We start from the raw sequence: 14,292 nt of genomic DNA, 5'->3' as shown, positions 1-14,292 counted from the left end.
GGTTACCGCCATATAAAAATACTTTCCGCCCGCCTAATTGAACTTTTGGTACTTTGCATGTCTGTTTGTTCATTTAGAACTGTTGAGTTGGTCATTCAACTGTCAATGCCTGATTTAGTTTTTCGTAGCATTGCATAAGTGCTACAACACCTCTGAAATAAACACGGATTTAAAAACAATTTTCAACTGCGAAAAATATCCAATTCTCTGACTAAGGGCGCAAAGTTTATGAAGAAAATCCCCGCCAAGATGGAAAACGTTTACTTCAAACAAATCATACCACACACTAACACAAAACAGGCCTGGTGGTATATTCTGTGTTGTTTTTTACACAACCCTGAGGCACGTATCCCTTAATAAATCACATATTTCCATGTATTTGCACATGTGATTGTTTCGCTTTTGATTACAATGCATCGAAATATGACAATAGGATGATTGTGATGACAATGTCCTCTTTTACGTCACAAGAAAAGGTTTGTTAACTGCATTGCTACTCAACTATAGTATCAGGGTGTGTGATTATGCAACAATATTAGAAGGAAGTAAGTGTTTTTCTAGATTCACACTGCAATTGATTTCTTCTTTCATAAGTAAGTGCAAGTATATGGGCTACTAAATTTAAGTAGCACTGGTTTGGAGCACACTGTAGCTGTTACAAACTTTTAAAAGCACTTGTTTTTTCAAAGCTACATTCATATGCGTTGTAGCGTGATGATGAATCAACACAATTGAGAGCCTATCTCTCTCTTGAGAGACTCAAGATTGAGATGATCGGGAGATTATTTCACTGGGCAGGAATTTGGGCATTGGGCCGATCGCACAAACAAGCAATAATCGGTCGACCCACCTTGCTTTTATCAATTGCATATGGCGCGTGCTCTGCATACTATAGCGTTCACTATTTTTAACCAGCTTTATATAATACGGCGACTAAAGCGCATGTAAACGGCCCAAACGATACGATCGACTTGCGACTAGAATTGCACCAGCTCTGGGTCTTACTAAGATCGCCTCCAACAGCGAGCATTTCACACACGCTGCAGAAATGTAAATTCCAAAATCGGAAAAGTACCAAGAATTAAATGGTCGGAAACTGCAAAAACTTCTTTGCTCAAATAACGCATCCCAATTTTCCAACAATTATTTTAGTGAAAGCCAAATACTGAAAGCTAAAACTACAATTAAACGCTCCACTTTTATTATTGTACCCTGGCTGCAATGTATTCTCTATACAAAAAACTGCCACAAAATCTCTTGGAGTTTGCTGGTTAGTGAAGACGAACTTAGTCCATTTGCGAGTCTTAAATGCTACCCAGGCTTGTAGGGAAGAACTAGGACCACATCGCTTTTCGCCAAAACACCGTGACGCCCTCCGCTTTACGGTAGGTGGGTATGCGGTGGGCCGGAACCCCCTAAATCCTGGGGGTTTGAAGAACTCGCGGTTAAAAGGAATGAAGTCATCTGCACTGTTCAGTATACCACAACTTGCAAAACACAACACTCCACTTTTTGCGGCTGGTTAAAGTGTCAGCATGGCGAATTAATCGATGAAAATATGTTGTGCATGGATGCAGTTTCAACACCGCTTGACCATCCTTTTATGTCAGTGCGAGACCAAATATAAACTGCGCCATACAGGGATCCAAAAACTGCGCTGTTTTCCAGACTTGGGTTACTGATGTTAAGACGTGATAAAATCCCCTTGTTAACAGGAACTTCTTTCTCCTAGATTTTGAACCCATTCTCATTCAAGTATGTTTACCGGGATTGCATAGCGCAACACCTGTTCAACAGCGGGTGCATATTTCAACAAGTTTTTTTTTACGTTTGGACGTTGTTGCATTCCATTTGCTGGCACCACAAGTATGTGAATTAACGCAAATTTTTATACGATAAACTTGGAACTGTAGCTTTAACTCACGACAAATAATATTGGGTTCAAGGAAGGCGAAATTTTTCAAACTTTACGAAACGCAAACACCGCTACGATTATTGTCAGTCAACCAACACTTTGTTGTACAATAACGTGTATCGCAATATCACAATATACAAGTATGCCACTATGTTTTGCAAACAACCATTAGTTTTAAACACAGCTCTAACTTCCAAATCCGTGTTGCAACATTCCGTAGCACGCGAAGCAGTTACGTAATTATTTGGGTGAATTTCAACATCCCAAATTTTTGTCATTTTGAACCCACAAGCATCGCGTGCGTGTCTCGTCATCGCACTTATTCATCTCCCAGGTATGCTGTTAACGGATGTAAAGCAAGGTTTTAGCATGTTTTCAGGATTAAAATAAGGTTCTGTCGCTGGATTACGAAAATTTAAAAGTTGTTGACCTTCAACGGAAATTCATTCACGCGCAATAATTTAACCGAAAACCACAAAACTATTTGTTGAGTTCCAAATTTACGAACGACTTTTTCGAGGGCAAAGATAAAGGCTTTCACATTCCTACACAATATTGTGGATGGGAAAAGTTTTCGCAACAAATGAGCGCACAACACAGAGAGTGCAGGGCGCCCTGAGCCACAAACAGGCCAAAAATTTTCGGATTTTCGCGCATAATTGCGAACAAGTGAAGCGTGACAAACTCGGTCGGATTTAATTACGAGGGAGAGAAGATAGGAATGTTAGATTGCTCGCTCTTGCTTCGGAAAACAACGCCTGCGGGTAGAAAAGGCTCATGTTGCAGCGGCGAAGAGCCTTCCGATTCGCCTCATCGGTAGAGATCACTCACAAAGCATGCAAGAAGGCAAATTGCTGCACAAGCTCGAAGAAAAAAGGCTTGCTTGGTTTCCCGCCGTAACGGTTTGCTTGTGGTCCGTGGTTGATCAGTTCTGCAAGCCGCGCCCATTGTGGTAAAAATGCAACGATTTGTCTGTGGGATTGCCGTCATCACATACGCCAATACGTCACCAACAAACGGATTATAACCTTTTTATGACGTCATAAACTTGTCTCAGGCAATTGTTTGTTGAAGAATGAGATAAAGCAGATTTTATCTCTCGGCATTAAAGAATTACGTGACAACCCAAGCAGCATTTTTACTTGACTAATGTCAGTTGCTGCTATTTTGTACAAAATGCACAATTATTTCAACAAGTCATTTCACGACCCTCTTCAGGTCACGAATTGTTGGGACGGACTTTGTGGTGACAAACCAAAAAAAAATCTTGTTGTTTCTTGTTCGATTGGAGTAAATGGCAGTTACCATCGTGATTGGCCTGGTGATTATATCCCAACCAAATTTCGTGACTTTTTTTTATATTGTACGTATGTTGATGGGATCTTCTCAATAGCTCAGTATTACACATAGTTTACATGCTGTGTTATTTATTTCTGCATCCCGATCTGACGCGTTTTTCTCAGTGACGTCATCGATTAAGCGTTGATGTTGCTTGTCACCTCAAGATGGTTTGTTCCTTTTTAGATGATGGAAAAATCCTCAAATTCTCAGAGCAGTAAAATGTTGTTGATTCCGGTTCACCAGAAGTCGCTGAATGCGACAAGTTCATGTTGTTTGCCCAAAATCGAAGTTTGTTTAAAATACTTTCAAATCATAGAAGCGCGCCGGCCAACATTCGAACTCAAAAATAGCAGCGTGGTCGCTTGTAAGTTACCGCGGAAAACGTTTAAATTACCTGAGGAATGCACGGGGGTTCCAGCAGTCAACAAATTGCGGCGAGCAGAAAAAAACGCCCCTACCTTTCATGTAGCCCCCCACATTGCCCTACTAACCAACCTCTGCATTCCCAACATTCACAAATCCTCCAAGCGTGAAGTGGGGGTGTCTCGGTATGCGACCCCGAAGCCAGCATGAAGAACCCAAAACCCGGACTTCGAGAACCTGGGGCGTTCGACAATGGACACAATGACCCATTGTCTTCGCGTGGATGACGCGGTCGCGATATCTGACTTGCAAAATGTAGGGTCATAGTGTCAAGTTGCTCGCGTTGCGTCATCTCAAATGACGTCAGAATCGTGGGAACAACATGTTTATTCACAATTTGTTAATCATTTTATATAACGTTCATTCTTGTACCCCAGATAAAAGCGTCTCGGTCTTAATGTGAATGAAAAAGTGTTGACTAATCAGATTGATCACAAAATTATTTTTTGGGTCGTATTATACATCTACATGTTATTTCAGTGCATGTTTTCCTGCATTAACAAACACAGATAATTACCGGACAAAACGAACAGAATGTTAAACCAACACATACTTCGAATTACCGCAAGCCAGGTGAACCTTAGTACATATTTTTAACACATTAAATGCAGCTGGTGGTTGTCGATACTTGGTACCGTATCTAACTAGTCGGTAGATATCGAATTTCTTTGTTATCTGGGGTCGAAATTTCCTCACCAAACTTTGCAAACTCTCTATGTGCTCAGGAGCGACGTCTTGCGGTGGTTGGTTTCAGTTAATTATTGCATTTTTACAAATCACCGAAAAGAATTTAGTGCAAACACATGGAGACGAATCTTCAACACCAATTAACATGGGAACGACAAAATAATTTCCCTCTGCCGAAAATTGCTTCCAAGGAAAATACTTTTTTATAACAACTGACACTAATTAGGTATTTTTAGTCAGGCCACTCATTATAACTCAAACCGAATAATTCTCTCCAAAAGCAAACAAACATATAGAGAAAATCAGTAATCTATGGGTAAAAACTGCAGGAGCTACACGCAACTAAAAATAGGAAAAACGTTTGCAAAATGACGTCAACGTGACGTAAAATCACCAAATGTTGATTATAGTTACTAGTGTTGGTGACGTAACGCTTTGTGAATAGGAAGAAATACTTGCAACGTCATATCCGGGGTTTATGGCACGAAGGTATAAGAAGGCATGCAAAGATCCAACTTCAGAATTGTGATTTTTTTATCTTTTCGCCGAAGATTAAGTGTGTAACTGCGTTGGAATTGAAACTCGCAAAAATAAAACCTGGAGCGGAAAAACTTTTCGCGGTATTTTTTTACACTTTCGATGAAGATTCATGACGGCCATGTTGTCATATCGAAACACACAAAGGAATTTACACAGGATTTAGGAAACGCCGAAGGCCACAACCTCACTAGTGGACGGGTTAGGGAAATCCCCAGATGATGGGCCTTGTTTCAGTGCAAGTTGACCAACATGTAGTTTATTGCATACAAATGCTTCGAGTCCGCATGTTGCAGTAAAGGAAGCGAACAACTGAGCGGACGAACTCACTCTGCGTAAAAAGCTGTTTTTTTTCAAATCATCGTCGCGCAATGAGCTGTTTCCTCGATAAAAAGCGCGGTAAATCCCCTAAACCGAGCTTATTTTCGGTGGGTTTGAAGCCGCTTCCTCCTTGTTCGGGCCAACGCCGTTAAGTTTCGGTTTTTCATCCAAAAGCTGAGTTCTGGAGTCACTCGAAAGGACAGTTATCGTCGACGAATTGTGGTCTGCGGTAGGCGGTCCAAGATGCTCAATTACGACACCTGGCGACGAGTCGTCGTCTAACTCGTCAGCCGCCGGTTGCCGCTGTTGGACAAGACGTCGATTGGCGCCAGAATTGTTGGAATTGTAACTCACAGAATGAAAACCGGATTCTCCAGAGATAGGTGGTTCCATAGGATGTTGATGATGGGATATCGTTATAGATGGTTCTTCGATGGCGCCGCTATCTGTGTAATTACATCGGTTGATGAGCCGCAGTGAGTTGTATGGTTTACACCTCAGTAAATTACATTGGATTGTACGACGTCGCAACCGCAGTGGAAGACCCCCCAAAAAAGAGAAAACTTAAGTTTTGGTAAATGGAGAAACTGATGATGCCGTTTTAGGCGAAATATATTTTTCTCTAAATAAATCGATCTGAGCTGTTTGAAGATCGCTGTGTTTGGATTTTAATACATTATTATTGATACGGTGTGCGATCGACAGCCTGCCAGGGGCCTTTGGTTTTTTTGGATCCAGATTTGATTTACTAATCACATTGGACTTTTTGCGAATTTAGCTTTTATTTCGAAATAATCATGACGTCACGCGTAATTTGCATATTCTCCTGATCTGGAAAATTTCTTTGAAATTGCCTTTACTGGAGAATAACCATTTCACTAAACTCATTTTATCAATTTCAAAAAAGGAAAATTGAGTACCTCATGCACCTTCGTATGTTCGCTGACATTCGAATCAATATTTTCCAACCGTTTGTTCGGATTTTTGCAATTTAACTTTTTCAATCCTTGGTTTTACCTGTTCCAGCTGCTGGGGATGGGGTGTTGACATTTTGAGCGTTCAAATTCGGTTGTCTTGGGTAGTTGGGTTGACGGGGATACGATGCCCCTGCTGTATCGTAAGGTTCGCTATCGATCGCGATTTGTGAGGGAACGGCATTGTTTGATTGTTCCTAAAATATAGAAGGAAAACCCTTTATGGGTATTTTCTAAAGTGAAACAATTATTATTTTCAGTTCATATCGGTTAATCCGGAGTCAAATTTTTCGACAAACTTGTCCGGATTATTCGAAGTTCATTGCTAAGAAAGAAATTGCGAATGATTTGTACCTCAAAAATTTCGAATTAAGTGAACTTCCGGATTATCAAAAAAACGCGGATCGTTCGACTCTGACGTCATCAAAGGGGGTCAATCGGGAAAAAAAGGTTGAGAACAACTGGTTTATGACGTCACAACTTACTCCTTCTCGTCCCGTCGACCCGTACATTTGTCCATTATTCTGTGGCGGGGCGTAAGTGGTTGATGACGTAGAAACGTAATCATCCGAAACGAAACCGCGTCTGTCAATGAGCGATGGAGGGAGTGGAGCGCACAGGATGAAACAGCAGTTGTTGATTGGTCCGCCGTGATCGAAGGGATTTTTAACCTCCCGGTTGTGTTTCTTCGACCAAGTTCCTTTGATCTGAAAACAAGGTCGGGGTTCATGAAGTCTTAACTACGATAAATTTAGCAACTTTTAAATAAGTTTAACAAACGAACTGAAGTTGTGCAAAACGTTTGGATGAAGACAAGTGTTAAATTGAACTGTTTGATATATTTTAAAATTTATCTATAAGACTTGGCAACAATTATTTCAATAACCTGGCCCAGATTTTTAAGGCTACTGTAAATTACGTCAAGACGACGACCTTTTTTGTTAGAGTTGAACGATAATTAAATATTGTAGTCAAAAAACGCCAATCACACTAAGTCGTATCACCAACGTTGCGCATTATATGAGAAAAATAAGCACGCAGACTATAACAAGCACAAAAACCACAACTGAATATTGCAAGACACTGCTAAGCTGGGTATGGAAACCCTGTCTTCAATGCGAGTTACGCGTCAGATTTTTCCCACTTTAAACACTTTATTTCATAAACAACAGCTTTCCGAGCTACGGTTTTAAGGTTCAACTCACATCCTCGTTAGTTGTTAAACTTTGTACGACCAGGTAGGAATGGAAACCTGACAACCCGATCACCGACCAAACACTGAAGAAACAGATCAGAAGCTCAAGGACAGTGGACATGAAGGTCAAGGAATAAAATATCAGAAGAAAATTTATCAATAAAAAAACGTGAACAAATACTCTTTATCAGTTTAAGTTTTAAACTTTCGAAACTATTTTTATTTTTAATTTTGTTTAAGGATATCTTCCAGGGCTGATCTTTAAAGCTTCAAGGAATCCCTTTTTGTTGGACACTAAAAAAAAAAAATTTTATCAATAAATGCAACTTTATCCGTACACATAAAAAATTAAACATGTTAGTAAAATATCGATTACAATTTGGGAATGAAATAAGTAATTGTTAAAACAACTTTTTGCTGACATGAAATTTAGCCAGAAGAGTGATTTGTCAATGTATTTATACTTACATAACACTATGTGAACAATTGAAAATGTGAAAATAAACAGGCAGAGAATTGACAAAGTCATCACGAATAAGTAGAAATATTTGTAATTTCTTCTTCCAACACAGTTTCCCACCCAGGGGCAATGGTGGTCAAAGTGATCTAAAACACACAAACATTTTTTTTTACAAAAAAAATAAGTAAAAAATAATTCAAATTTTGAATAGTTTAGAATTTAAAGTTCGACTTCTGAACTAAGACTTGACTAAGATGAACAAACAGTTGCACTTTTTCTATAAAATACAAAGAATCCTTAATTGATTTTGCGCAAGATGTGTCTCACATTCTTTACTTAGACGCTCATTCAAGCTTTTGAGGATAGTAGAAGCGATAGTGAAGTGTCCAATACAGCTTTGTTGCCAGTTAAGTGGAAGAGCAATTCAATCTATTTCAAGCTTAACATCGGTTAAAATAACAATAAAGCCAGGGTTCCAAAATTTGTTCCATTTAAAAAGTCTTTTGTGACATCACTATTTCTGGCGTAAGGTTAAAAGTTAAAACAAACAAATCCACACAGAGTCCTAACAAAATGCCTCTATACGTAAATTCCTGGCAGCAATATTTAAGTCAACGATTTTTTGCAGCAATTGTAAAAACAGGCCAACAATTTACTTGACACAAACTATGCACAAATCATTAAAGCAGGTTCAACTCTAGTTGCATTCCATACCACAGGTTGGAAGCAATCCAGCATGGACTTCTCAATGGTACAAAAGAAATACTGCATGCTCACCCACGCAGTTGTCGCACAAACTGCAGTGCGATGCCCTTGGAGGTCGAAATATCTTGCAAGTAAAGCAGTACTTTAGCTTGTAAGGAACACCGTTAATTGTGATGTCCAGACTTCGTGGTGGAGGGCGGTAGCCAGCATTTGTCCCTTCCTGATTTTCCTGCTGTTCGTCTAAAACACAGAAGTTGTCAATTCTTTGCAAATATGTAGGTAGCTTATATCTCGTATAACCAGTGGGACAAATTAGCATTTAAATTTGACATTTAAGTTAAAGACCAAGTGCTTTTAAACCAAAATTAGTGATTGCTTAATCTGGCTTCTATCAAGATCAGGAAATTAAACTAACTTATGAATGCAAAATCTGTATTTTGCAATGGACACCTGGTAAAAAGAGTTCACTGTTTGCAAACTGTTTGCTTGTTTGATTGATTTTCTTTAAGTCAAAAGTTATGTGTCTTTGTAGTAAATCTGCTGCTGTAATTGCTTTTTAAACTACTCTTGCATTCTATCTCTGTTCTATTATCAGTGTTAAAAGTAAAAGTGCTTTTTTTTCTGGTTACTTTTACCAACAAGCTGTGCTGGCAATAATTCTTTTTTTGACTTACTTTTACCACTAGTTATAATGAATTACTACAGATATTTACACAACTGAGAACACAATAAGAAAAACATGACTCTCACAACAATTCTCCATACAGGTTTTACAAGCCTTCAAAAAAACAAGACAGATATTTTACCTTGCAGCTGCCTTTCCATATATGCGGCTTCCTCGTGCGATGCCCTGGGAATTATACCGGGGTCACTCCAAGCCGTTCTAAACAAACAGGCCATGGTGAAGAGGAATAGAATACTGCAAGCAATTGGGATGAGAAAGCCAAGAGGCAGATCAGGAACCAGTGTCAGACGACATCTGAAATGCATTTTAGGTTTCAAATATTACACAGATACTGAGTATTGGTTGGGATATATATAAAAATTTATAAGTCCACAAAGCATACGTTTTATAGGGATTAAAGCAGTTGAGTAACACGACAATGGCTTCACAGCTTAGTATGAGAATGAGCCATTTTGCATGGCAACAATCACAAACCATTAACCTTTATCTCAACAGGATATAAACTCCCAACAGAACTTTTGAAACAGTCTACTTTGAGTGACACTGACCATGTCTAAGGGGAAATATTTATCAGAAAATAAAACACAATCAACAAATGACTTGGGATTTTTTCTAATATAACTTGTGGACATAATTGCATTGCTATGTGGTTGCTGCAACATGATTAGAACACAATATGTGCCATGCTTTTAAAACCCCAACCACTTTATGTCACTGAATAATTTATAAGGCATGCATGGCACTGAAGAAAAACATCCAATACACACACACACACAAGGTCATTAAAATACCAAGACAATATGCATAATACATAACACACCAATTATATTTACAAACAAGCAGTTTGTGCATGAACAGTCGCACAAAGATTTGTGCCAAAAAAAAAGTCACATGTTCCATGCTGAGTAATGACTCAACTTTAGAGGGGAGTGTTCAGGCTTAGTGTTTGCTTCTCATGCAACTATTACTCAGATCATGATTGAAAAGAGCATTTAGGAAATGATAAAATGATAAGTGAAAATGGTTTTCTGAACCTGATTAAACCTTTTTTTAACCAAGTTATTGCAATTTTGATATTTCAAGAAAATAAATGTTTCAATCCCAGGTAAAGTCATGATGCAGAATGTTAGGACACGTGCCTTAGCATGCTGCATGTTTGGCATTCAAGTTATGTTTAGTAAAGAACAACTACCATAACAATTGAATGCAAAACTAAGGGGGGTTCTGATCTACAATTGCATACATTAAATTAAGTCCACCTCAAAAAAAAATTGTCAACATTTGTTTGGCCAAATTATAACTTACTCGAATCCGAAGAAAAGTGCCACTGTAATGAGGATAAGAATGACAGTAAAGTAGAGGATTCCAGTCTGGCGAGCCATAATTATTCTTCCGTCGCACAAAAACTTGTTGCGGCCAGGAAATACCTTCATGAACACACGGGTGCTTATTGTAACTGATTCACAGCAATATAAAAATATTCACACAATTTACACAAACAGCCCTATTTTTTACTTACTGCCAAAAATAAATAATACCAAAGTGGAACTTGTATCACTAAAATGATTGTGTATTTATTATGTAAGATTGTGCATATGTGTGAGTAATTAGTGCTCTATACCGAGAATGACATTCAACAACAAGGGTTAGTTTCAGAACTATTCCTTTTTATAGAAAATGATAATGTTTGACACAGGAATAGTATGTGTGAATGTAAACAAGTTGCTTGAACATATATGTATGAAACTACACTAGATATGTAGTCCTAAATGTTTGTCAAATAGGTCTTGAATTCACAGTTGCAGACATGACAAGCTTATTGCCAGCTAACTGACATTTGTTCAAACACAGACTGTAATATGATACAGTGTGGAAACAGGGAACCCTGAATTTAAATGCAAAACTGACACAAAAACAGGATCTTGGTTGTTTAGAATTTGTTGAAGGGGAAATCATACAACTTCTTCATAACAATCAAGTGTCCCCATGATGAAAATAATACCCAGGCCCTAGGAACATGAAATTTTAGATTTTATATCAAACACTCAATTTAAAACACTTCTTAACGAGTAATTTTGTCAATTTTAAATTACATCATAATGTTTCTAACAAATCTAAACACATTTTAAAACTGAGCTATCAGCTATGACCCAATGGATTGTGCAGCTAAACCAGGAAAGCCCTGAGCATGAAAACATCACAGAAACAATGAAATAATCAAGCAAATGCAACAAGGTCATTGTAAAATTACTTTCCATCATTTTGTCATTAAATTGCAGTTTTTGTAAACAAACAGTTATTTTTAATATCTTTTATGAACTGATGCTGTTTTACAAACTGAATGTTTGTTGTTGTCATACAGAATAATAAACTTTAATTCCACTCCTGTGTTTGATAAAGTGTAGGTAATACTTGCTATATTTGGTACATACATAGACAATATCTTCATGAAAAAAGACAGTTATGAAAAAACAATCAACAACTCAGCATTCTGTTCCGTATGTTAGATGTTTACAAACCAACATTTACGGCTAAAAAAACTTTCAGGATACTTATTCAGTTTAGTATAAAGAACATAAGGTTTTGTGCAAAAGTGAATGTAAAAATGGAAGTTTTTATAAAAACGATAACTCTGCACTTCATTTCTATGCTTGGAAGTGCACAAGTTGACAGGAAGCAGACAATAATTAAACACACAAAAACAGACACAGTTCATTTTCCACCCACCTCCCATTTTCTAAGTTTCCTGATGTTTTGCTGTTGGTGAATGGGAGAGGTAGAAGAAGTTGTTGAAACACGTGCGGTAGATCCACTATCCACTGTGAAATAAGTTAAACAAGTCAAATTTAAGTAAGGAGATAACAAATTTTAGGACCACATTACAACCTGCTATGATATTAATTCTGAAAAGTTGTTATCGTTCACAATGCAAGTATGTTATTTACAACATTGTTGTCTTTTCGAGCAATGATAACTAGGATTTAGTAAGTACGTATGTGGTGCCAAAGGAACAAAACATCTTTACTTAAAAAGCAACTCTCCAGTATTTCTGACTAAACATCCTCTGTATGGAGGCATGCAGAATTTCAAAAGAAAAGAAGGAAGTAAATGGATACAACACATTGGAAGGTGTAATGACTGTAACTTTCAATTAACACCTGTGCGGAAAGCGAAATAGTTTTTAATTATATAAGGATATTTTTTCTGCATGAAATCGCAAGTCCAATACTAGAGCGAATCGACAAAAATTGGTGGCGGTTATTATAAAATGGAATTCTAGTTGAAATTAATTATTCATTTATTATTTTTGCATAATTTATAAGAAGCACAAATGGAATGATACCAAGCATTCCACCAACACAGGGACAACAATAGTTTATTGCAAACCTATATGGGTGTCAAAGACGATTATGTCACAATGTAACCAGCTTCATGATGCATAGTTACAAAGTTCCCTACAGGTAACTACAAAATTAAAAGCTCACCACGTTTTGCAGCTCTCACTGCTGCTGCCGATCTCTCTGTGCCGGATGCTGGTGACGCGGTCATGTTTTTGTTTTTCCACTGCTGATGTGATTCAAAAGTAACAGTGATTTCTTCTTCTGCAAACATAAGAGCATTTGAGTTTTAAAATAATGAAACACACACAAAATATTCTTACTTAATTAGAAATCAGCTTAGTATAACACAGGCTATAGTTATTTCAATCTTGAAAACACAAATGATTTAACTATTATTCCAAGAGACTACATTGGTCACTGTACATGCCTTTTCAAAAGTATATACATGAAAAGGATTGGTGCATATTAAAGGAATATCAAACAAGCATTCATTTTCCACAATGTTTAAAAGTACATAGAACAATCTACTGTTTGTTATAAATTAAGTACAACGGCAGTTTTCCTTAACAAGACAAAAAAATTGAAAGTCATAATTGCACAAAAGTTGAATCAAGGAACAAATATTAACCTATAGGTTTGTCTGACAAACAATCGCTTTCAGTGACTTCATGGATTAGTTGTTTCTCTTCTTCGACATTTAGTGATCGCTCCGAGATATCTCCTTTACTATGTGCAACAATCATGCATAGTAACAATAACATTGGTGTATTATACTTCAACAATCATTGTACAAAACTGAAAGTTTATAATTTGCACAGAGGAATTTTCAGCAAATGTTGATTATGGAAACTTACCAACATGGCATTTATGTTTAAGTGTTAATTAATTGTGTATGTGCAAATATAAAAGATATTCTTTCTTATCTGGGTGATTGCTGTTATAAATATGATTGTACCAAAATGAAAAATTAAGTCAGCAAGATTAACAAAAATTGCATCCAAGTCAAACAATTTATATTAATATTTGAAACCATTTACCAAGTTTTTGTTAAGCAGTAATTGGTATTTTTGTAAAACCACATCACTCATATAGAATAAATCACATAGGGACAAAATCAACATCACTTTTTATTTAACTTACCCGTTAGACTTTTTCTGTTTCGAAGAGAGCAATCGTTTAGTGGAAGAATGATCTTTCATTGAAACATATGGAAAAGTGCACGCAACCCATTAAAACCACACCACGGCCAAACTACGATTATTTACATCAAACCACAACAACGTTTATCTTCCTGAAACATGAAACAACAGAAAATAGGCAACATGTTCAGACACTTTAGTTCTTGAAACACACCCACATTAAGAATTTAAATGCAAGTCACTCGCAAAACATTTGCGAGCATTCTCTCGTTTCTCTCCCCTTTCAGTGACCAAAAGAAAGCACTCAATATTTCCGGTGCTGCAAAGTAAATATTAAAACAACATTGCCAAACATTTGTGTTGTCAAAACCTTTTTTTGAAATAAAGGAATAAAATTTTGCGTAATGTAATTTAAAAAAAATGCTAAACTTATCAGAGACAATCAGATGCAACAAAGAGAGAAGGCAATTCGAAAAACTGTATTTTACGTTTTCATGAAAAGTTTTATTTCATGAAATTTGAGCTAAGAAACCTAATTATTTCAAAAAAATAAAACAAAATAAATTTTT

At 37.1% G+C, this 14,292-nt stretch overlaps 1 protein-coding gene across 1 annotated transcript; it reads right to left on the bottom strand.

Moving 5' to 3' along the window:
- Positions 1-4,414: 4,414 nt before the first annotated feature.
- Positions 4,415-13,871, bottom strand: LOC145893853 (palmitoyltransferase ZDHHC18-B-like). The gene is made up of 13 exons (XM_082982219.1): positions 13,725-13,871; positions 13,213-13,310; positions 12,729-12,845; positions 11,971-12,062; positions 10,549-10,670; positions 9,365-9,537; positions 8,631-8,798; positions 7,862-7,999; positions 7,639-7,687; positions 7,404-7,506; positions 6,684-6,905; positions 6,242-6,395; positions 4,415-5,670 (listed from the first exon to the last, which is right to left on the bottom strand). Exons 1-13 carry the CDS (start codon positions 13,781-13,783, stop codon positions 5,312-5,314), a joined length of 1,854 nt encoding a protein of 617 aa, XP_082838345.1. The 5' UTR covers positions 13,784-13,871; the 3' UTR covers positions 4,415-5,311.
- Between the last annotated feature and the right edge of the window lie 421 nt (positions 13,872-14,292).

This window comes from Ascidia mentula, chromosome 3 (assembly GCF_947561715.1).
Source record: "Ascidia mentula chromosome 3, kaAscMent1.1, whole genome shotgun sequence".
NCBI classification, from domain to species: domain Eukaryota; kingdom Metazoa; phylum Chordata; class Ascidiacea; order Phlebobranchia; family Ascidiidae; genus Ascidia; species Ascidia mentula.
This window is presented reverse-complemented; position numbering and strand designations above follow the sequence as displayed.